Source organism: Vidua chalybeata, chromosome 3 (genome assembly GCF_026979565.1).
Source record: "Vidua chalybeata isolate OUT-0048 chromosome 3, bVidCha1 merged haplotype, whole genome shotgun sequence".
Taxonomy (NCBI): domain Eukaryota; kingdom Metazoa; phylum Chordata; class Aves; order Passeriformes; family Viduidae; genus Vidua; species Vidua chalybeata.
The window spans coordinates 41,234,859-41,259,510 of record NC_071532.1 but is presented as its reverse complement, the minus strand read 5'-3'; the positions used below and the strand labels follow the sequence as shown (position 1 = coordinate 41,259,510).

The 24,652-nt window shown below is 46.8% G+C and overlaps 1 protein-coding gene and 1 long non-coding RNA gene across 2 annotated transcripts; one reads left to right on the top strand and one right to left on the bottom strand.

Annotated features, from left to right (window-relative positions):
* Window positions 1-233: 233 nt before the first annotated feature.
* On the bottom strand, window positions 234-7,581 carry RHOU (ras homolog family member U). Its single transcript, XM_053939215.1, has 3 exons — window positions 7,139-7,581; window positions 6,287-6,345; window positions 234-3,240 (listed from the first exon to the last, which is right to left on the bottom strand). The coding sequence occupies exons 1-3, from the start codon at window positions 7,461-7,463 to the stop codon at window positions 2,785-2,787; spliced, it is 840 nt and encodes a 279-aa protein (XP_053795190.1). The 5' UTR covers window positions 7,464-7,581; the 3' UTR covers window positions 234-2,784.
* A 368-nt stretch (window positions 7,582-7,949) lies between these two features.
* LOC128786515 (uncharacterized) lies at window positions 7,950-18,846 on the top strand. The gene is made up of 4 exons (XR_008430314.1): window positions 7,950-8,111; window positions 11,724-11,963; window positions 12,954-13,197; window positions 13,397-18,846. It is a non-coding gene; the product is annotated as an uncharacterized LOC128786515 (long non-coding RNA).
* The last annotated feature ends 5,806 nt before the right edge of the window (window positions 18,847-24,652 follow it).

Here is a 24,652-nt window from a genome sequence, read left to right as displayed (position 1 = left end):
ACAGCAAGATGCTGTGCTGGCAGGGAGACAGAAAGCTGGCCATTGTACCCTTCCCACCCAGCCCAGCCCCCTGGAGCTGGGGCAGTGGAGGGAAAAGGCTGTATTTTCTGGGAAGAGGTCTTTTGCTGGGGCGCTGGGAGCACAATCTCAGTATTTTGTTGGATATTAGCACAGTGCATGGCCAAGGGACTGCCCTCCAGCTTCCTCGAGCAGGCAGCAGAGGCAGACACATACACAGGTCAAAATTTATTTCCAAATACCTCATTTATATCATTCTCACATGAAATATTTCTTTTGGAATATAGCCTACACCTAGAAAACAGAAGACAGTTTTTTTATAAGGCACATCAGATTATAGACTACACAGAGGCATCTCCCCCTCATTTACGCTCATAAAATACTGGTAATTTTAAAAGTAAGATTTCTAAAACCTAGACCTTGTGTAGCTCCATGTAGAGCAGTATCTATAGAGTTATTAGACCTCAGTTTACACACAGCTAGTAAAGGGCTATAACAAGTTGCATATAAATCACATCTTCAGAAACAATCACAGCTGGCTACATTCAAAAGTAATGCTACTCCAGACTATGAAACAGGCTGCTTATAAAGTATAACCTACTGCTTCCAGTTCAGTATGATACCAAGCAGTATAATCTTGCAGAGGAAATTTTGTTATTTTTGTAAATGGAAGCTGCTCAGATTCAAGCCTGTCTCCTCCTCAAACCCACATTTTTGAGCGACCAAGACTGCTTTTTACAGAGAAGCAAAGCACCCAGGAGAAATCTACCTTTGTTTTTCTCCAAAATGTTGGCGTGACTGCATATCTGAAATCCCATCAAAGCATTTGAGTAAGAAATATAAAGGCTCAGATGTTAACTTCAGGACCAGTAAATATTAAACCATTACTAACCAGATGCAACCAAGTCAAATGCATCCAGCTTCTGTGCTATGGAAACTGTTTTTCCAGGCTCTTCCAGTGCAGAATCCAACATATTTTTATTGAATTAGGTCCTAGGTAAAGATTTCCATCCCATTTTCAAGTTTTCAGTGATGGAACATTACCCATTCTGCACTCATTCTTCTGCAGAGAAGGAAAAAATACTGTTCTGTGGAGCCTATGCCAATAGCCCAGAATCCATTTACATAGTGTCGTTTTCCTTAATGGGCCAGGAGGTAAACTGTGGTCAGCTTTATCAACTCAAACAGCCTCCACAGTTCTTTGTATCAGACATTGATTCATTTCTGATGAGAAAAGGTTCTGGCCTTCTGTCACTATAGTTTAGTTTAAGAATAAGGAAAAGGTCACTTTAAGGCTAGGGCCAAAAGGAAAAAAAAGAAATATAATTTGATCTTGAACTATCTAGGGGAGGGAAAAAAAGTAATTGTGGCCATAAAAAGGCAGACAGACAGCACAAACTAAATGTCCTCTGCAGAACATGTTTAAATACTGATCCTTGCAGAGAGTCACATTATCATTTGTGTCTCTTGAACACACTAGAACTGCAATTAGGCTTAGAACTCACTAGGAACCAGATTCAGTCAGAGAACAGGTCACACTCAGCTCTGTGTTGATCCCTCAGCTACATTTTAGGCACATTTCAATTAATCTGTTGGACTGATCTGGAAAAAAAAGAATTATTGGTTATATTTTGGGGATGCCCTCAGACAATTTCACAACTATGAGCTTGGATAAGATTCAACCACAAGTGACTGTTGCCTTAAAAGGGAGACATTAACTTCGTTGGAAACAGCATCATGAAGAGGATGCAGCAGCCTCAGTTTCTAGAATCCAGTTTGTTATAAATCTCAGTTTGCCTGATTTGTTATTTGTTTAGCAGCCTTAAAAAGTAAAGTGGGTATCCTGAAATTCTTGGCTGTAGATTTAAAACCAGATGCGGTTCATATGGTGCTGCACAGTATTTGGTGCTGAACAGTATTTGTTACAGCGCTTAGAAAAAAAAATTTAAAACCCCAACACAACAGTATTTACATTCCTTTGAGCTGAAATAGATGAACTGTCGTCATGTCTGCAAAAACACAGAGGAAATCGCCACTGCTCGAGGTAGCGAGTTAAAAGCTTGGTTCTTGGGCTTCCACTCGGCTTCCTGGGAAAGGCAGGGGAAGGAGGACAAAAAGGACTTTCTGAAAGTCAGGAGGTAACAAATGAGATGTCAACTCCATAAGGGTTTAGGTTCCCTCACCACAAGCTGAAGGTATACCCATGACCTTTTTAACCATGGCATTTGCTTATATATTATACCTCTTACATGCCCTTTAAAAGTGATCACTAAGAGCACTGGCTTGGGAAGACACAAAGAGAGCAGGAGTGGGGTTTTAAAGCTACAAATGTCAGTTAGGAGGCACAGTGTTATTTATCCCTTTGATCGTCCATGTACAGAGCTCTACACTTCCACCGCTGCTTGTGCGTTCCTCCTGCAAAGCCCTGGCAGTGAAGGCCTCTGTTGTGCTCTGCCCCATCACATACACCTTACAACAGAAGAATTTGAATCCTTTGGGCAAATCTTTCTATGCTCATAGACACATGGTGCTTTTTTTCCTTAATGAGAAGTTCTGGTCACAAAACCGGGTGCCAGACCTGATATACAGCAATTATTTAACTAAGAATCCTTCTGCAATCCTCGAAAGGGCAACTGAGTTATCCAGTAGCAACATATACACATACATACAGATCTACACTATACACTCAAGACGACACAAATTGAGATTTCAGCTAATATAGCCTCTATTGATTTCCTCAGAGCACCACTCAGGTCCTTGCAACCCCTATACAAAACAGCAGTATTTTTTCCACCAGGATTTGGAGAGGTTTTTCACCTTGTCTGGAGTCCTACATTTGGATTTCTTTGGTTGCTGCTGGGTATCTGAGTACTGAATACCAGCCATGATGGCTGCATCAAAGACCTCCTTGAGGTTTTTCTGAGTCAAAGCGGAGCACTCGATGTAGGACGCGGCTTTTATTTCCTCAGCACAGAGCTTTGCAGCCTCCTCTGAGACTGGCTTTTCTTTGCACTTGTCCAGCTCGATGAGGACTTTGACATCCTCCCGGAGGTCTGACTGTGTCCCAACCAGGATAATGGGTGCCTTGGGGCAGTGGCAGCGAATTTCGGGAACCCACTTCTCACTCACATTCTGGAAGGATGAAGGGCTCACCACACTGAAGCACAGCAAGAAGATGTCGGTGTTGGTGTAGCACAGAGGCCTGAGCTTGTCAAATTCATCCTGCACAGAACAAAACTGTGTTAGCACTCCACAGAAAAAGCAGCTCTAGCCTGTCCTGAGCCTTGGGGAAGCTGAGGACCACCTGCCACTGCCATCTTGACAGACACCCCAAAATGAGCACCCAGACCACTCAGCAAGGTGTGACACAAGCAGAAGCCACCTGTACCCAGCCTGAGGTCTTGTGGCTGCCAGCCAGCGGGCACCTTGCCACCATCGGGCACACAGGACAAAGGTGGTGGCTTCCCTGTGTACCTGAGATTTTCCAAGTAATGCTGCAGGTTATTTCAAGTGCTTAAATATTTCCTCTGCTCTTTGCACACAGGCCCTCTGCCCTACTTCAGCAAAGAAGCAAAGCTGCGGGAAGCGGGTTACAGCACACAGAGCCACGAAGTGAAGAGGAAGAGAGCACTTTCTCCAGACCCACCTCTTCCAGGGTGAGTCAGTGAGCAGCTCTGAGGTGAGTACCCTGTACCTCAAAGCTGTTCTGCTGACAGACCTGGGCAAGGGCAAAGCAGATATGCAGCAGCATGTGTACCTTTCTGGATACCTTTCCTGGAGTCTGCTTTTAAACTGGTAACTACTTAGCAACATCCTACAGGATATGGGAATAATTTCCCTACCATTGTGCAGGGATTTAAATCTGATGGGAGCAATAATGACTTAAAATGTTCAGGCTTAACATGCCAATGGCATAGAGTAAGAGCTTTACCTTTCCCTCCCACCCATGCCACATCAAACAAACTGCACTCGGGCCTCCTAGCAATACCCGGGCCTCCCAGCAATACCCGTCTGGGTTTGTTTTTTTTTTTTTTTTTCCTTTTAGTGTAAGCTCTAGTGAAGCAAGGCCCTTTTTCAGCTTCAGGATGCAGCCACAAGAAAGTCAAACATCTCATGGTAACAAAGGTGTGCTGATCCTCAGGGAATAATGCAGCTAGAAGCAAGGGCTACTCCAGGCAGGCTGCTTTTATACTGACAGCAGGATAAAACTAGGGTAGCACTAGCAGCCTGAACTGGTAGGATTTGCCTCAGTGGCAGTGACATTTAATTAAAGTAGACCATGTTATCAAATACTTGGAATTGAAAAGGCACAGAAACATAAAGCTGAATAGATCTCTTAGTTTACTGTTGAATTGCAAGTTGCATGTTAATTTTTGAGAAATGAAATTTTGCTTTAAAGCCTCTGGAGGCCCAGGATATGCAGTTTAAAGCCCCCTGGAAGCCTCAGAAATCTTGTTCTGCTCAGATGAATTGTTTGCAGCAGTATCTCTGAGAGAGACAGACATTTATAAAACACCAATCAAAACAGTAAGATTCATTAGGTCTCTTGATTCTCAGATTGATCCTCAGAAGAAACCAGGCTCTCACCACTCAGCTCAAGAAAAACTCCACATTCACTGAGAGATGCTGCTCTGAACAACAGGGCTGTTTGCAGAAAGGCACCCTGCCATGTAATTGCCTCTCCTTGCTACATTTGAAACCTCAAAAGGGCTCAATTCAATAGGTTTGGAAGCAAACCGTAGATCTGAAGGATTTTTACTAAAATGAAACAGTTCCTTTTATATCCTAAGTAAACTCCTGCCATTTCAATGATAGGTACATGGCATGGAGGGATTCTACGCCTCTTCGGACTAGTGATGCTGAAACATAATTTCCCTGCTGCCTGGAGTGCTTTTTTTAGCTCCAGATTTCAGCAGCCATCTCCCAGCAGCAGTTTTATCAAAGTATCCAGCCAGGAATCTTTTACTCAGGACAATTTTTGTCAGTTTAGATAACCCCTTCATTTTAAAGGCAGTAACTTTACTCATTCCAGCCGCACTTGGGCCACCAGAGCAAACACCTTAACCATTAAGGGCAGGGAAGGCAAGAGGTGACAGGACCTGTTCATCCCTCCTGCAGCTTGCAGCTGCATTTCCACAGGCACTGCATGTCCGTAGGCTGTCACCCAATGGCAATTTTACCTGCCATGCTCTGCATATGAACATGCATATAGCCAAGACTGTTGCAGTACCACCCCAACTCTTCAGTAGCATACAAAATCATGGGACAGTTCTGCTGTTTGACTTTATATCACTACCTGCAGAAAGCTGTTTGTAGGATTTTAGCTCTGATTTGTAGGGCACACTGCTGTCTACTACTGCGTAGCCCTTAAAACCCCATTCCTAAGTAGGGCACCCAGTTACTACTCATCTAAATAGGTTTGTATGTTAAGACCACTGAGATTTTTCAGCGTGGTTTTGGTGAAGGCATAGACCTAGATCCACAAAGCTGCACAAGACCCTAATTCCCACTGCCTTCAAATGCAGCAAGACAGCAAAATATTTTTGTCTACTTTTGGTTATCCAGCCTCGACTCCTGCCAAGCAATGTTGCATACTGTTCAGGGTGGTACAAGCCTGGGTCTTCCAGAAAATCTGAGGCAGTAAGACATGGGCTTTTTTTATGTATCAGGCAAAGTAGGAGATGAAAGGCATCAGCCACCCTCATCTCTTCAGGTTGCAAACCTCAGCTTTGCAGAAGCAGCACTTTCTAAATGGGTGGGAATGGCGAATATGAAGCCTCCATGGACAACACCCAATAGTACTTTTTTCTCCCTCCAGCTTCTGTCCCTTGAAAAACACAGTCTCTATCTCTGGACACCTACAGCTGTGGTTGCTTTGTGTGTGTATAGGCCAAACACCCTAATTCTTAAACTTGCAGTTATTAAGCAAAAATAAAGACAGCGACAACCACTCGAAGAGAAAACCAGGTGGCCGTTGAATCCCCAATATGTTCAGCCTTTCTAGGCAGGCTAAACAGAGCTGCAGCTTGAGCCAGCAGAGCAGCAGCCTGTACCCAGCCCCTATATGGAGAAACAGTACGTCCCCCACCCTTCAACAGACACGCAAAGCAGTGAGTTAAGCAGCAGTGAAAATGACAGCAGATAATAACATGATCAAACACTGGGAATACTTTAAAATCCATGAAGTCATTTGCAGGACTACTTTGCGCAACAGCAACGACTTCTCCCCTCCCGCTGTCACTTAAATCAAGTAAGTGGCTCCACTGACCTGACCAGCTGTGTCACAGAGCTGAAGTCTCACCGGCTTCCCATCGACAGACACAACAGCTTTCGAAGAGAAAGGGGGGGGGGGGGGGGGGACTACGGTGAATTCAACTTTACATGTTTTCCGTTAAAGAAAAAAATTTAAAAAGGAAGATTTACCATCCCTCAGCTCTAATAGCCTTTTCTTCAATTATTTTAGATTTAACAACTTAGCAGGAAGGGAGTTGGTTGCTAACACAAGGGCGCACACAAGTAAACCCTTCAGGGCTTTCTGATTCATTTTACTATAAGAGATGAGTTAGACAGGGACGGCACAAGTCCTCCGCAGGCAGCGCAGAGAGCGAGCCCGGCAGTCTGGGATATTCTTCTGCTAGAGGGGTTTAGCTTTATTTCCTCGTACACATTCAGCACGCCCGAGACACGACAAGCCCCCGCTGAACCGCAGAGAAACCCCTGGACTTCTCGCTTTGTAAGGGCGAGACAAGGCGAGTATTTAAACCTGCCCTTTAGGAGCTTCCGATGCCCCCGACAGCGCTGAGCTCTCCACCGGAGGGTTTCCAATTAAAGCCCAGCTCTGGCCGTGCGGCCGGGCATGACACCCGCTGCTAGCCTGGCTCCGTTACACCGGAGAGCAGCCGGTGCTGCTGGCTACGATGATAGCCTGAGAAGCTCGGTGCTGCTTCGTAGAGTCCTGCTCCCCATAAATACATAATGAAATCACCGAACCTGGACATCGCACCCCCACCGCGCAGCGCAGCCACGGTCCCGGGAACGGCACCGGCGGGACGCGTCGCTCCCCAGGACGGCAGAACCCCCTCCCGCCGCCCCGGTGCCCGCGGCCGCCCCGGTCACTTACCGGAGAAGTTGTCGAAGGCGGTGGGGATGTACTCGGTGGGGTACCCGTTCGTGGTGTAGCTCACCACCAGGCTGGTCTTCCCCACCGCGCCGTCGCCCACCAGAACGCACTTGATGCTGCGCCGCGGCTCGGACCCCACTCCGGCCCCGGCGCCGGCCACGGCCCCGGACCCCACCGCCCGGCAGCGGCCGCCCAGCGCCGCTCCCAGCGCCGCCGCCGCCCGCCCGCTGCGCACCCTGCGCGGGGGCACCGGCGGCACCTCGCAGCCGCCCGGCGGCACCGGCTTGCTGATGTATCCCGCCTCGCCCTCCTGCTGCGGCGGCATCCGCGCGGCCACGCAGATCCCCGCGGCCCGGGGGGCGGCGCAGTGCCCGGGGCCGCCGACTGGGGGGCGGCGGGGCGCGGCGGCGGGCGAGCGGTGCGGGGCCCCGGCGGGCCGGCAGGAGCGGCGCGACCGCCGCGAAGCCAGCCCCAGCGGCACTGGCGGTTCCCGGGCGTGGGCGGTGGAGGCGACTCCCGGCGCGGCGGCGGCTCCCGCCGGCTCTGCTACCACCGCGCCCCGCGCGCCAGAGTCCCGGTCGCCGGCCCCGCAACGCCGCGTGACATCGCCGGCGCGGGGAGGAGCCGGCGCCGCGCGGTCTCGCGCGCCGCGGCCGCCAGGCGGCGCCGCAGCGCCCCGCCCGCACTCACCGACGACCGCGGGCGGGCAGAGGGGGCGGGCCCCGCCGCGCGGCGCCATTGGCTGGGATCGACGGAGGGGGCGGTGCCGTCCGGCTCGTCGGGGCTCGAGGCCCCCCCCCGACCGCAGAGCTGCTGTGAGGGCCCGTCCGACTCGGCCGGACAGGTCTCGGCTCGCTGTGGGGAGCGCGTCGCTCTTAGCAGGGCAGGAGAGCCCTCAAGTTTCGACGAGTGCTCTCGGCGTGTTTGCCGTGGAAGCCGCTGAGTGAGCTCCCACCTGCACACTTGGGGAGGGGTAAGCTGGGCCGTGTGCCGTAGAAAAAGGGGCACCTCATCTTTAGCACCTTTGAAATAAGTTGGCCATGGAAAATTTTGCAAAAAAAAAACACTGAAAATGAAAGGCTGATGAATAGCCTGGTTCTGTTCTCATTTGGTAACATTATTAACGCATTTCCTACGGGAACCTTAAAAGTACCATACAAATATGGACCACAGCACCTGGCGGTGCCTCGTTTGACAGGCAGCAAGTCCATATATTTGAACTTACCCAAATCAGTGTTGATGAGTCTATGGCAGAGTTGTGATTTCAGTTTACCATTTTTAGCATCACTGAGTTGCCAGTGAGTCCTGAACTGCTGCTTCCCCATTTCCCTCAGTGAAGTGGAAACCCATGTGAAGCAGCACGTGCTATATCTGCCCATCATGCCCCATCTGTATTTCCCATGGTCACTGGAGCTGACATCTTCCTGATCCTTTAAACCCTGGAGTGGTGTGGTCTAACCACCAAAGGCCCTGCAAAGGCTCATGTCTCATGGAAAAAAGCACCCTGTACAGATGATCTTTTCCTAAGTGCCCTGGCCACTCCCATGGGAAGAGTCACTGTGGCTCTCCATGAAGCCATGGCTGTTTTGCACATAGACATTTTGAACATTTCTTGGCCAAAGCCAAGGTCCTCTCTGGCTGAAAGCAGCTTGCAAACACCCCAGGTTGGATACTCTCTATGTGCAACTGAAGGTGTAGGAAAAAAGCATCTCCCTGGAGCCCATGCCAGCTCAGCAGCTCCCACTCCCTGCAGGGAGGCAGGGATGGAGCACAGCAACCAGCAGAGCATAAAGGCTCAGTGTGACCCTGAGGGGCCATTGACCCTCCTGTGGGACATCACAGTCCTGCAGAATTACCTTTCCGTAAATGAACAAAGATGGTGCAGTCACATATGGCATTAACCCCAGAGAGAACCATCACAGGGCACCCAGCTACAACCAAACCCGGCTTCCCATTGGGTGCTTTCATATATTTATCCCTCTGTGATGAAGCCTGTGAGAGATCACCCAGACAGCTGAGCTCTGCCAAGGTAGAAGGACTGGAGCAGGAGCCTGCCTGCACTCAGGCTTATACTAAAATAACTGAAATGGCTTAATTCATACCTTTAGTTATTTTGGTACAAGTCCTTGTGGGGAAGCCAAAGTTAGAACAAAAGCATTCTATTTTAATTTAGTGTAATTATAGCCTGTCTACCTAGAAAAGCTGAATTGCTTTAGCAATACTACTGCAGCTAATTCCCTAGAGTATGGATGGAGTTGTGCCAGGATAATGCTAATTTGGGTTATTCTTGTCAGAAAAGGGAAAAACATTACGTGTGCATTGCAGGCTCGCTTTGCAAACAGCTGCAGCTGTTTGAAAGGTTACCACCATGGCAGCTTCTTGCCACACTTCTTCTTGGGTTTGCTGCCTCCATAACAGAGCCATACAGCAAGCGTGCTCCACAGCCACCTGGCTGCAAAATCACAGCGTTTTATTCAGTATTGAGTGCCTTCAGCCCAGCAGGTATTCTACTGAAAGGCCTGAGATTACTGTGTGGCTGCTGTGCTGTAATGGTGAGGGAGCTCAGAGCTACCTGGGTGTGGTAATATCTTGAATGGTGATGCTATTGCAACAGTATAAGCTCAGTATTAGAGTGATGCAGGTGACAAATCACATCCCTGATCAAAGTTAGGAACCAACCCCAGCAACAAAAATTGCCATAGGTTATCCTTTTCCTTAAAGTGAGACAAAAGGAGAATTGATTTATTGCACAGAGGCTTGTGTCCCTTCTCAATTGAAAACAAGTTGCTTTTCAGTGAAACTCTGAAGGTAGTCAGGATCTGCTTAAAAGAATGAATATCTTCAGTCATTTCTGGTGAACTGCATGGAGTATGGAGACTGGATACTGTTATTCCTGGTGCAGGGGGCAGAGCCACATTTGCAGCCCAGTGTCACATTTTATTCTGCATGGTTCCCAGTGTATGCCCAGCTTCCCCTTCTTGTCTCTGCACAAGGGAAGGCATTGCTGGTGAGAGGCATGCGCATTGGGAAGAGGTACAGCTTTTCAGGGTCTAGTTCCTTCAGAGTTTATTCTTCAGGCTCTGAGCAGCACCCAAGAAAGTTGTCTCCTGGACACATGAGCTTTGATAGAAAGGCCTGTTATGCCTGAGGAGCAGAGCTGTCAAGAGGAGTATCCATCTCCAAGCCAACATTTGTGTTACCCTTCTGCCAGAGCTCAGCAACTGGTAGTTTTCCATCTCCTGAAATCCAGAGGAACTTTCCACCTCAGGGAACAAGAAATTGGAGAAAAGTCAATAGACCAGACTAGTTTCATACCACATTTATGCAAGGAAAGAAATAAAAGGAGCACTATAATTATATTTTAACTACTTTTAACTCTCAGCAGCATCCCATAAATCAGGTAACTTGTTAGTACTGTGGAATGGCATATGATGCTGGATGTCAGCATATAGTAAGTATGCTCACAGTAAATACAGTAAAGACTGTAAGCTGGATGGCTTTGGCCATCTTGGGCAGTGTGTCCTGACATGATGAAGTCATGACAGCAGACAAATTTCTGTCCATTTTGTCTGGTTTTGGCAAAGAGAAGGTGAGCAGATGTACTGCAGTCTCTGATACCACACCAGGATGTGGCCCAACCAAGGGCACAAGGATGTGCAAGCCACATCACCCCTTACCAGCAATGGCAAATGGCAAATTCATGTCCTGGATCAATGCCATGAGGAGAACTCATTAAGACAAAAGATGTACAACCACAAGGAAAACTCCTGTAGGTGGGAGATGAGAGGTTGGGCAATATGCACTGGGTGACAACCCATTTGAACAGCATTGAAAGATGATGTGAGAAATCTCCTCATGCAATGCTGCAAGCAAAAAAATGCCACATGAACATTTTTAAACACCTTCAGCAGACAAGTACAGCTGATGCATTGAGCTAAGTAGGTTGCAGTGGGATAGCTATAAGAGTCTGCATTGTTTCTGTGCTCAGGGAGGGGGATGTGAGTGGATTCAGAGCTGCATGGTTGCCCTATACTGTAATGTACCCTGCTCAATACAGTAGTCTTTTGTGTAAGAGGATGAGCTAACCGGTTGTTTTGCAGATGGGGGGCCCGTTTGCACCACAGCAGCAAGTCAGAGCAGCTCCCAGGCAGCCGTGGTGGCAGTGGGCTGAGGGGGCATTGATGGAGGGATGCTGTAACAGATAGCCTCTGTTTCCGAGCTTTTGGCCTCAATCCTATCACATGCACACATCTTACAGGTTTGAACCCAATTGTTTTTAGAGCTCTAAGCTGAGGGATAAACAGGCTTAACACCCCATAAGTCAACAGGCTGGCAGTTGTCTGTCTCAGGGCTGAATCTGATGCATTATCAGCTGGTTCACAGAAAAGCTTTTGCTCTATCCTACATGCTCATGTTAGTCAAATGTCATTCTTCAAGAAAAATGACAGAGAGAGGAAATTATTTTATCAGAACGTGAAGTAGGTCATTATTATACACTGGCTTATCATTTTCCCTGTGATAGAAAAAATATGAACTGGATGCTGGCCTTGGAGAATGAAAGCTTTCTTTTTTTCTTTTTTTGCAGAAACTTGAAAAGCTTGAGAGGGAGAGAGGTGAGGGAGTGAGGCAGCACACTCTGAACATGACGTGATGGACTGCAGCTTATTCAGGGGAAGGGTATGGCCTGCTCTGCAGGACTGTCACCAAGATAGTGATCTTTGTCAAGAAGAGAGACCCTAAGATCTGGAAAAATATCCATCTGTGATGCCTCCATCCATTTTTCAGAGTTGGATCCCAGTGACTCAACTGAGCCAATCATTGGCAGGTGAATTGGTGAGAAAAGAAAGGGGAAGAATAGGAAGGGAGGGAGAGAGCAAGGAAAGGACAGCAAGCCAGGAAAGAAAAGGCAGCTTTTATAAAGGACTGCTCTGACCTGCTCTGACTCTAGAGAAGTGCCTTTGAGGCTGTTCTATGAGAACTGTGAGTAGAAAGGGCTAGAGAAGTACAAAATACTGCTACTTATACATTTGATTTGTAGTTTTAAAAAAATATGTATTTGCCAGAGATTTTTTTAGTAACATTTTCATGCCCTATGTATGGATTTCAGGGTAGTTTTCACTACCTGGGGAATGGTATCAGTAAGTAGCACACATTATTAACACAATAAACTCTCACCACCCTGCCAGCTAAGTTCTGATTGAATTTAGGACAGGGTACCAAAAACTCACAGACAAAACCCATTGTTAAGATAAACCTGGGAAAAAAACCAAAACAAAACCAAAACAAAGCACAATGCTTCAAGGCTCCCAAATTCCTAGTTCATTCAGAAAACAAATTAACCCTAGCCTCCTATCTGCAGTCCCTCTTCAGGAGAACCACGGTGGGAGGTGAGCCCTTTATCGCACTTTCAAAATCCTTTTCAGCTGATCTGGGGTCACAGTTGCTAAAAAGCACTGCATGTCCTGATTTTGTGTGATAGTCACCAATTTGCCAGCTTGTTGTGTAAGCCACTCACTGCTTTGGGGCTGCCCCACACCCTCTGGGTGCACCAGAGCTGGGAGCTCTTCCCAGGACTCTCCCTGCTGGCTCAGAGCAGGGATAAAGCAGTTGACCGAGCAGGTCACCTGGGCACTGCTGGGGACACACTGGATAAGACCTAGGTGGTGGCAGATAAATGTCTTGGTAAGAAAAATAACAAAGATACCAGCTTTGCCAAACATCTGAGTGGTGGAACTGCCCCTGCCCTGGAGTATATTGCATTTCACTGCTCTTCTGCTCACTGGGATTTATAACTATTCTTCTATTTCTTCCACAGGACCCCTGTTTACAGAGACAACCTGGAGATGGTGGAGGTCCAAGAACTAAGCTGGAGGAGAAGAAAACATGCTTAGATAATGTGCTACACACTGGTGGGAGTGATGGAGGAGAGAGCTGAGCGGAGAAAAGACAGCTCAGTTTGGACACATCTCTGAGGAGCCAGAGCAGAGCTGCCTGCATTGGAAAAGGGTGTGATGTCTGCAGCACAGGTACTCTTGACCAGACTGCTTGTCAGCCAACAGGTGAATACCCGTATTAGTTTTTCTTAGCTGGCACAACCCCACTAGTTCCCCAGGTGTACTCCTGATACAGCTGTCAAAAATCTAGTTTGCCATGCTTCTGTTCTTTAGGGGTTCTTTCCAGCAGCTGGGAAAACTTTCCTTTCTCCTATGCATTCCCTTCCCTGTTAGAGAAGACTAGTGAGTAACTTTTCTGCCATAGCCTTCCTGACAGTTGTGACACTCCTGGGAAGAAACCCTACTGGCTGCCTCTGCTGGTTCCTGCTCCAGCCCTGCTCTCATCCCTGATGTGACCACTCTCTTGAATCCATGCTGGAACTGAGGTGACCTGCATTCATGGGCATCTTCATGCAACCGCACAGGCAGATAGATCTCCATGGCCTTCATGCCCAAGTGGACTGAAATCCAACATCTCCCATGTACGCTTCTACCCCGTCTTCAGCGACGTAACTTGTATTCCTGAAGTTGTCTATCTCAGAGGTATTTTCTGTACAGCAGACATTTTCTTTTTTAGACAGGCTAAAAAGCCTTCATCAGTTTTCTTTACAGGGTTATGTGAGACATCAGTTTTGTTTTCACACTGATTAAATATCCAAAGTCTCCTTGAATGGGGATGAACCCCAGCAGTCCATGTGGACCAAAATTCATCAGCCTACTCTGTCCACCCCATCCACACAACATACCCAAACCCCTCACCTTGCCAGAGTTTCAGGACTGCTTCAGAGGGGAGTCAAGATCCAGAGCAGCTTGCCAGACCTGGGGTTTCTTTCCCAAAATGTCCCCCCTTATGGCACAACAGATATAAGGGGTCTGGTCTCCCAGGCCTGCTGAGAAAGAGTTGGGAGGTGCCAGGGAGACTCCAGCTACACCATAGGAGATTCAGAGCTTGTTTCTGGACCAGGGAGTCTTCAGTGGCCAGGCCTAAAAATGCTGACACTTTTACATTGATAAAGTAAGTGCAGGAATATCTCTGCATTTCAGGTGCAGGGCTGTGTGTAAGAATAAGGTCCCTGTTTGCAAATGAATGTGACAGAGGATCATGTAATCAGACCTGGCTGGAGGACCAGGAAGAGGCAGCTACAACCCAGGCTGGTGTAGAGCAGGAAGTGCAGAGGGAGTAAGCAGTGAGGCAGGAGAGAGGTTTTTTGACATCTTAAACCCAAATGCAAACACTGTGAGAGGAATGGGAATGCAAGAAAGTGATCAGCCCATGTGTTCCCTAGGCATAGAGAACCAGGACACTAAACAGTCTTATAATGCTGAGTAAAATACGCTCAGATCTGGCTGAAATGGTCACCAGCCAGAGTGATCAGAGCTCAGTACATCAATACTCCCAAGGGAAATCCACCACCTCCCCACCACTGTGGGGTGTCCCCAGGGTCACCTCTCGCTGGGCCATACACATCCTTGTATGAGGGGTCAAACCAGCTTCCTAATGGTGCCCTTCACTTTTGTTAACAATGCTGGAATGTGAGGAGAGCAGAGAGATCTGTCTGCTCCACAGGGATGCTCCCATGCCTGCTTCTGCACCCTCCCACTCCTGAAAGCTTGGCCCAGCCAATATATCTGTGCTGATCTGCCTTTGCAGACAGTTTGTCCCATGCATTTTTAGCTGGTTACTCTGAAAGTCTGAAAAACAGGAAAAACTGGTCTTAGTGTTATCTCTTTTGGAGACAGCCACTTCCTTGTGGTATCAAACTTGGAAGAACCCCATAGCCACTGCTGAAAAGCTTTTTCCCTTTCCACATTTAAAGATCTTTTCCAAAAGCGGTTGCTAGGATGTCCTTGGTGGGGATTGAAAGGCTTGGAACAAGCCAATGCAAGTGTTAGTTTTATTGAAAATGAGCAGGATGTTCTTCCCTGATAGCTGCCTGGCTTTGAGGGCCAGGATCACAGGAAAGCAACCACAGCTCCAGGGAAGCTTAGCAGAGGAGGAAAATAATGGCTTTTTCTGTGCTGCATGGTAATACAAAGGCAGGAAACCAAAGAATAGGATTCACCTGGTGTGGAGCAAAGCCTGCCATCCAAAACAGCACTGTCCTGGCTCAGCTGGATGTATGTGGAGGCTCCCAGGTGCCTCCCTGGTCTCCAGCTTAGCTGAGCCAGCTGTGCCCATCCCACATCCCTGCTGCTGGCAGCCACAGCTGGGGAGGAGCAGGCACTTCTCAACACACCATGCTCCACCCCACAATCTGCTTTGGGAGAGAACTGTGAGCAGATTTGGTATACTGGAAAGCAGTTATACAGGCATTATATTTATTTTTTCAGGGACAGAATGAAAACTTCAAATTCCCAAGTCTTTAGGACAGCACTTTTCAACCATAATAGGTATACATAGACATAGAAGCCAGGCACAGTATAAGGTTTTCTTTCCCTTTCAAGCATCCCGTCTCTTCCTGGGACTCCCTCACTAGCATACAAGGCTGGGCCTGAGAAATTGCAAGTCTAGTCCGTTGGAGCTGGATTTTGAAACAAAGAGTTGCCGAAACAGTACTACCAGCATGGCTCTACAAGGCAAACCCTTCCAGAATGGTTTACTTTCACAAAGTAGTGTTTTCACCAGTCTGGTTCTAAACAGTTTTCTGAACATAATGAAATTCCAAGGACTCCTTTGCTAGATAACCTTGGCAGATTAGTGTCCTTTCTTAGTAGGGAGGGAGCAGACAGAATTCACATGCCAAAACCCAAAACTCTATGGGAAAACTCCTGTTGAGTGCAAACTGAGTCTCAGTTTGTCAGTGTTTGAGAATGTACTTTGTAGATGTCTTGAAGTCCTCAGACTAAAGATGTGAATGAGGGCAGGGCATTACTGGTAGATAATGTGATCCTTGCTTCAAACCTGCTTCTGCTGCTTTACAGGTCTCCATATCTTTAACAGAGAGAGTTAGAGCAAGGACGAAAATGCTGAACCTCTCCCAGCTCTGGTAGTTGTGGAGAAGTGACCTAGGGACTTTGAGCACCAGCCTCTGTTAGCCGTAAATACAAACCACTGAAAAGCACCAGAACTTTCCCACTGAAGTAAAGACATTGGGAACAGGAGATTAATGGGTTGCCAGCTGTGTTGGCATGATAAGCCAAACAAGAACCCAGACTCTTTTGGTCGAAAATGGATTGAGACCTCGGCAGGGGCACATGGCAAATCAGCCAGAAGCCACACATGGAAAACTGAGCAAGGCAGCATGGGCAAACATTCCTTATCTTTGCTTTACGTCAATAGAAATGGCATTGTAAAAGAGGCAGCAAAGTATTTGCTGGAGAGGAGAAGGGAAAAGTCCACAAGCTTTCTTGGTATGTAAAAAAAAACAACATGTAGGTTTTAAACTGCTACTGTTTTCCTCGGAAACTTGTCATTGAAAACAAGCATCCAGCAAAAACCACCCAGCAAGTTCTTCCAGAATGCTTGTTTGCTTGTTTTGGTGGATTTAGCTGAGCTGTGCTGGCAGGAATATGCCTGCCACTGCTGTTGTGCTCCAAAGGCGGTCAGGAAAGTATGACCTCTTAAACCACTCTAAAGCACAGCTGTGATAATTACACCATCTACTATGATTTGCCACAAAATAGGACTCAGGGGAGTGGCAGACCTCAGAGGTCTGGGTTTTCTACAAGGTGATGTTGTCTGCAGCCATGTCCCTGTTTCCCACAGCTCCTGCTTTTACACTTTTACAGCAGCCTAGCCCAATTACCTTCACTGGCCTTTTCTTTGCTTTCTGGTTTTATTGTTTTTGTTAAGGCTAATTAACAGAGGAGTGGATGAGTCCCAGATTTCTTGTGTGGATTTTTTTTTTTTTTTGTAGTGGTGGTACTTTTAATTTTGCTGAGTTTTCCTTTTGTTTTTAAGCAATTGTATGTTAGAAAATAATCTTTCCTACCAGAGGCAATACTGAAAGAAGAAGACTCAGCAAGGAGAATAACAATTAAGGTAAAGCCATGGTTTTTCCTCCTCCTCCCTCAGTTTTGCAACCCCACCCTGAGTGGGTAATGGGCCCTGACTGCAACTCTGCTGTCAGTGCCCTGGAGCAGGGAAAGGCACAAATATTCCCTCCACACAGGTGTGCAGGTGTCAGTGGGAGGTGAGCTGGGAGAAAAAACAGGCTGGAATAAACACAGCTGAAGTCTCACAACCTGGATCCATATGGCCCCTGGATCCATCCCTGCCTTGCAGAGCCTCGGGCTGGCCGCTGGCCTGAGCAAAGCTCATTGCTGTGTTATTGGTAGGGCTGGGCTCACTGCAGCTGGGTGTCTTAGGGCAGGGCCACCCACTGCACACCAGTGGGGAGCTGCAAATTGCCACTCCAGCTGCACAGGGCTCTGCAGGGACTTTAGCTGAGTGCCTGGGAGCTGGCTCTGGAAACATGAAGGTGCTCTGTCAAAAGGTCCAGTTGTTCAGGTATCAAAGTAAAGATATCACTCATAAAAATAATCTCAAAATAGTATTGTTGGCAAATCAGTGCATTTTCCTATAATGCCATAATTAATGAACACAGATTCTCTGTATTTGCAGTCCCTGACACCATATTGATGGACATCATTCAGGAACAGATACAGATGACCCAGTAGCTGAGTGCCTGAGCAACTCCCTCTTATCATACGCATGGAGAAAATGAATGGAAAAATTGGAATGGAGAAAATGGAAAATCCATGGTGCTGAACTGCTTTCTGTTTTTCTCAGGAGAGGAACTTCAGGCAATGTGTCTGTAAAGCACTGAGCAGCTTCCACTCTTCCTGACCCCACCAATTTCCTCTGCACAAACGATCCATATGGATTTGACATGTGGCCTCTGAGAGGCCCTGAGGCCTCATATGTCTCAGTAAGTCAAAACGCATGGGGCAGAGAAGCCATGTCCCTGCCTAAGCTTCTGCAAGTCCCTCAGGGTCAAGTTAAGTGCAAACCTGATCCTGTTCTCTGAACCAGGCTTGCCTGATGCACACTTTAATCTGCCCAGCCTCACCAGGCTGGGTTTCATCTCAGCTGCAGAGCTCAAAAGGAGGTGGCCCCTGTTTTGCCCCATGGGGTCCTGGGCAGCTCAGCATCCCCACCAGACCAGGGGCACATCTCCATGGCTGGCCCACCCTCACCAGCTTCAAGCCCTGGGTCTGGGGCAGGAGTTCGAGAAACAAGAGGGCTGTGGGACTTGAGGGCTTCTCTGGAGTCATGTACCCCTTTTAGTGTTTCTGTGAGTCTGCTTCTGCCCTCAGACCCAGGGGCTTAACAGTATTTCCCTGCTCCGCAGGGATGCCAGGGTGAGTCAATCCATTAAAATCTGCACACTGCTGAGACACCAAGCCTACAGCTACATAGAATAATAAAACAGTCCAGGGAGTGTTTTCCACTCCCAAGACCCACTGGCATTCCCAGCCATCCCCAGGGAGACAAGCTCCTGTCCCCCAGAGCAGGAGAGCTGTGCCCAAGCCACTTGCTGAGAACCACCCCGGCTCCTGAAACATGCCTGGAGTATTTCCTTGGTCTGGGACAAACTCCTGCAAGGACAATGCCAACCATTTAACTGTATAGGCAACTGCCTGGGCCTGTGCCTTGCTTCCTGTTTATTAATTTATTAGTACCTTGCTGCTAGCCTACACTTGTACAGACAGAGAGCTTGCCATGAAAAAGGACAATAAAGTGCCTGTGAGGGGAAAGTTCAAGGCATTATATTTGTTTTGTAAGAAAAAGGTGCATTTTCCTCTGCAATTCAGTCTCTTTGGTCACTGCAAAGCTGGGTTTGGTCAATGCAGGTAGTGTGATGTTTTGTGCAGTGCCTGCCAGAGGGAGCCTTGGTGGCCACGCGTCACTACCACCTCAGCAGTTACTGCTGCTGCTGTTATGAACAATACTGCAGCTAGGTTTAAGAGAGGGATGTAATGCTCTGAGTGGCCAGCTTACCAAAGAGAACAAAGAAATGATTATAGGGCCAGGGGAAAAATAAGGGGAAAAGAAAGCTAAAAGAAAACAAAGAGCCATTGACAAGAGACACAAATTAGCTGGGTCTCGAGTGTCCTTCCCCATCTGATAAAACAAAAATGTCCAGAGCAACAATTAACAAAAAAGTATATGAGGGGTAGAATATCTCTGTTTAGCTCCAGGTACTGACTAGTGTACAGGGCTCTTTTTTTGTTGTTTCCATGCTTTGGGTTGTCTTGGGTCTTGGTTAATGCAGAGCTGGTTGCGTGTGTGTGTGTGTGTGTGGTGCAGTTCCCATGGGTTTGAAAGCTGCCTTTTGCAAAGAAAGGGAAGCCCTCCTGAAGGGCAAAAAAGGAGCAAAGTGGCCTCAGGATACAGGAATGTGCTTTGGCTGCTTCTAAGGAAATACAACTAAAGGTAGGAATTAGCACTGGAAAAGCACTCAAAACTAGAGGCAAATCCAGCAGGTGTTTAGGGTTGGGAAGACAGTGCTGAATAAAAGCAATGCAACAGAAAAGGAAAGCTGTGGAGAGTGCTGCTCCTCGGCTGCTCTGGGGTACACTGGTTGTTGTTGGCTCACTGGCCATCACTGAGGTGAGGGAAGTGTGGGCTGTCCCTGCAATACGGCCTTCTGAACAACGGGGAGCTGAACACTCTTCACTTTTGCCACAGCACAGGGAAAGGAAATAATCTGTTCTCCACAGTATGTGAAGCAAGTAAAGAGCTCAAACTGCAGCATGGAAAGATCAATACAGATGGTAGACCGTACTTTCCAGAGATGTGGACAATTGCATATTGCAGTTACTTCCAAGGACTGAGGCATCTCCAGTAAGGTGAAAGACCCAGGGCTGTCAGGTTAGGGACAGCTAGGTAGCTGGGATGCAATGGTGTTTCCTGACAATTGCTCTTCCAACCATACCTTTGTAAAAGAATCCAAAGACTGTCAAGTGCTATGGTTCCATGTGATTTTCACTGACAACAGAAAGAAAACCAAACAAAGCCTAGGGTATATTTCAGTGCTCTTGCACCCTCACTGTAACATTTGTTTCTGTATGTGGAAGTAGATGTACCTGTTCAATTCACTTTTTCTCCATTCACTTCACTGATCAGCTCCTTTTGTCCTGTGGATTGCCTGTGTGTCCCTGAAGGGCAGCCTGAAAACCACAGGAGCAGATATCCTCATGGGAGCCCTTTTGGGTCCCTTCCTTGTGTGTGCCCAGCTGACCAGTGCCAGGCACTGCCCCAGGGGATCACTTGTCTCTGTGGTGAGGCACACATGGATGTTAGGTTCTGAGCAAAGCCCTGCCTGTCTTGTGCTGCTGCCACTGCCTGCGAGAAGACATAATCAAGACCTGTCAGATGCTAGGTGCTGTTAAGTGCTGTCTGTCCTGGATTTTAGATTGCTCTCCAGCAGAGAAAGATCACAGAAACAAGAAATTACAGTTGTTTCTTACAGTCTTGTGTTTGAAAGAAGAAGTTGTTCTTAGCTATGTTATATCACTTACCTGTATCACACCATCTCTTTATAATATCACTGGAAAAATCTCCATTTGGTTTGCAGTGGTTCCTCTTTCCTTCCCTTCTGGATTGACAGGCTCAGCTGCTACCCTCGAAATTGGTGTAAATTCTTTTGACTTTGTACAACAGCTAATGGCACCATGGATTATTCAGTCAACATTAACCCAACAATCTTATTGCCATAGCATGAAGCAGAAGGAAAAAGCCCTATCTTTGTTAGTAAATAATTAAAATTTCTTTTGTCAGTAAATTGAGGAAGCGTGAATTGAAGATGAAGAAATAAAAACATTTTTTTTTTCCCCCAAAGCAGTGGGAACTGGATTCTGCAAACCCCTATGCAGCTTGCTTCCCTGTTAACCGAAGCGTAAATGTTCTGAATGCGTTCAAGGCCTCTCTCCCCTGACTGGAGCTCTTCTGCATGGCTTGTCCTTCACAGGCCAAGTGACAATAATAAATTGTCTTACTTAAGCAAGGGACCTATTTCACCTCCTCACCACACTCATTAAAAAATGGCAGTGCTAAATACACTTAAAGATCAAAGGCCTGGTATGAAAAACAGGTCCTGTGCAGCAAACTGATGGGCTTCTTAGGGTTTTGTTGCTATGGTGCTGTGGTCTTGACAAGTTAAAATATCACTTGTCAGCCTCTGTGGGAGCCTAGACAGAGAAGGAACCATCAAAAAATAACTGAATACTGTCTTTGACTACAGTCACTGAGTGGTTAATTTTTTTTTAAGCTTTAATCATCTTTGACTTCAGGTTTGGCTATTAACCCACTGTCATGGTTTGACACTGGCGCAATGCCAGCGCCCCCATGAAAATACACCTTCCCTAAATAAATGCTGTGAGATGTTATCAGGAACAGAGCAGAGCAGGCCCAAGCTTAATAACAAAGGGAAAAAAAACTTTATTAAACTACTACTACTACAGAAAACACATAAACTAAATCCAGGATGAAGACCTTTTAAAACACCCCTCCTCCTCCCAATTCCTAAAACACCCACCATGAAACATCATCCGGGATTCCTGACCAAATTACCACCCTTCAGATAATCAATACTCAAGCTATCAAGGGAGAGAGAAGTCTCTCTTGTACCACAGATCCCCCAGGAAACACAGTTGCCACCTCCTGTGTTTCCCTGTCACACATGGCAACCGCCCGGAGAAAATCTGCCAGTGTGACACTCTCCTTTCCACGTCACAGTGCTCTCACCACCGTGCATGGACAGACTGCTCATAGGGCTCCTTTAAGGATGCTTTGCCACAAACCCAAAGATACAACAGTTCAGCTTTTCATCTTGGGACTACAGTCCCCCCCATTTTCCCCTGGGGCCAAGGGTCCAAGAACAGAGATCATCTTCTTCCCGAAGACAGAGGGCATCACCATTCCCTCCTCAGCTTTCTTCTGTTCTTGCCATTCCTGTGCTGTTAGAAGCTGAAGCAGGTCTCCTTGGGTCACCACTGCATCCCCCTAAAATGCAGTCTCTATTGCAGGAGATTTTGGTTCAGTCCATGGCTAACAAGAAAAGTCCAGCCAAAAGCTACTTTATCATCTCCTCCCACCTAAATATTTCTTCTTCTAATATGTCAGGTCCCAGACTGTCTCTCTTCCACTACAAATCAAGGAGGAGTAATATTTTACAAAGCCCTCATTTCCTGGAAAGGGTTAAAAGTTCAGACTCCCTGGATGGCTGATATCTTGGTCCAGCGTTCCATCTCCCATGCTGGGCACCATCCCCCCCCCCCCCTTTCTCCTTCTCCTCTACCAGCCAATCTCCAGGTGTCGTCAGGCTCTCTGTCACTTTCCCTCTGTGGGGGGGGAACAAAGGCATCTCCGCTTCTCTCCACCCTTCCGTCCACAGGAGCTGGCTCGGTTCCAGACCTTCAGCCCCTCGGCCTACCTGGACAAGGCGGCATGGCTTCCCCTCCCCCACCCAGCCCATCGCTGGGCAGGGGAGGGTCTGCACTCTCTAACGACCGGAACCAAAGAGACAGTTCTCCTGGGAGTTCTTGCTTTTAACCCCCTGTGTTCTCAGAGGCGTGTCCATACTTTCAGTGGTCACTCCAGGTGCCAATATCCAAACCTGACCACTGATTGGTTTGACCCAACTTCCTGGAAAAAAAATTCACTTCCATGTCAAACCACGACACCCACCAACTGATCATTAACTTTACTGACTGAATGACTGATTTCCAGAGGATCGGTCCAAAGAAGGATTGGTTTTTAGTTGGGTTTTTTTTTCCTGAAGGACTTTAATATTTCTTACCAGCAGACAGACAACCTATTGTATCCCCTGTAAGACTTGGGCTGAGCAGGGAGGTATTGCAGGTTGTCTGCATAGAAACACACTGCTCAGAGCTGATAAACTCACTGACACTCTATCCTGCTTTCCAATTTAACTCAAGCCTTGCTAAGCAGCAGGAGTAACCTGACTGAATTGTTGAGGGTCACAGCTTGAGGTCCTTAATCAACATTACCAGCTTAATCAATGGGAGTTTGGCAAGCCTAAAATGCAAATCAGGATATTTCTAGTATATACCCTGGTGCTTGTCCTTTTCCTTCCAAAACAGCTGGTTAAGGATAAATATAATGTTGATGCAGAAATGATCAAATGTCAATTGGACTTCCTTTTTTTAGCCCTTTTGTCTTTAAAATGCCTACAGTTGAAATTTTCTAAAGGCAATTTTTCTGGTCAGAGAATGATCTGCTAATAAATGAATTGAACAATTTTTTTCATTAATAAACTATTCAGACTCACAGACCATATCCTAAGCCACAAGACCATCCTGCCTTCCTGACTTGAGATCCATAAGACCTAAGAAGTTGACTCTGACTCAGCAGAGAAGGGCTGGAATTGGACTATGTTTGCTATGCGTATCTTTCTTCCGAACATGACACAGACAGAAATTAGGAAAAAGCCTCTTGTACACTGGCCCTGATTTCTCACTGGGAATCACTGGGGTCTTGATTGCCCCCTGTGGTATGAGAATGAATTAAGCTCAGGTTTATAAATTGCAGTCTAACCATCCCTGTGCTGACAGACACAAATGTCAGGAAATATGTAGTTAGTTACACTGGTGCTGCGTCTTTTAACTTTAAGTACCTCTGTCATAGCAGGGGAAGCAGAATAACACATCTGGAATGAAAAGATTTCTCTAGACTTGTCACACTAACTATTTCCAGCTTTCTTCCAGATAGGGGTTTTCAGCAAAATGTTGTCTAATTGAAAAATTCTGTTTCCTTAAAACTGTTGTTTTTCTTATGAGACCACCAAAAGAAAACATACATCTCCTCCAACAAAAGTAATAAGGAAAAAATTATGACTATCAAAGTATCACTTTTTCCATTGTTGACATTTAGAATAATGTTTTCTTTATTCAAATGTCTTCTACAATTTAAATAATTTTACTTTTAAGTAAAAATAATAAAAAAATCTTGAAAGCACTGAAATTTGATATCACCATTGACTCAAACTGCATTTTTATTGTTTGCCTGCAAATATTTTCCACAGCCTTGTTTTCCATCCCAATTTGTGACTTTTTCCATTTCAATCACCTTCTCTTGGCTAAAAATGGTAGCCAGATATTTTGTGCCTAAATAAAAAATAGGATGAAATTCCAGCTAAGACAGCCCACATGTCCCTCTGGAATATGTTCACAGAGGAGCAGCACACCTGTGCTATGGCTTTGGATATAATAGCAAGGCTTTGCTGTAAGTCAGCCAGTTGAGGAGTGCTCCACCAGACTGATCATGCTATCACCCTCCTGTACAGAGCTACTGGCATGAGGTTCAGCAGGACCACAAAGTGGACAGGACTAGACAAAAACTGGGGGAGAATAATTCTTCTGCATACATTTCTTGAATTTTTCCATTGCAGAAGTACAATCATGTTGATTCACAGCTGGCAGGATGAATGTCCCAGTGTAACAAAAGCAACAGGTTTTTCAGTGTTCATATCCAGGGCTAAAATCCTGCTGAAAAATCTGTTCCTGTGGAGGGACTGTTCCTGGTGGAGGCAAAGCTCACAGTGAAGTACCAGCT

What these genes read in the sequence shown, in the direction of transcription:
- RHOU (XM_053939215.1), bottom strand. Translation starts at nt 7,463, where the DNA reads ATGCCGCCGCAGCAGGAGGGCGAGGCGGGATACATCAGCAAGCCGGTG. An exon ending in CGCCTTCGACAACTTCTCCG is followed by an intron (nt 6,346 to 7,138) that starts GTAAGTGACCGG and finishes TCTCTTCGAAAG; the next exon opens with CTGTTGTGTCTGTCGATGGG. An exon ending in TCTGTGACACAGCTGGTCAG is followed by an intron (nt 3,241 to 6,286) that starts GTCAGTGGAGCC and finishes TGTTCTGTGCAG; the next exon opens with GATGAATTTGACAAGCTCAG.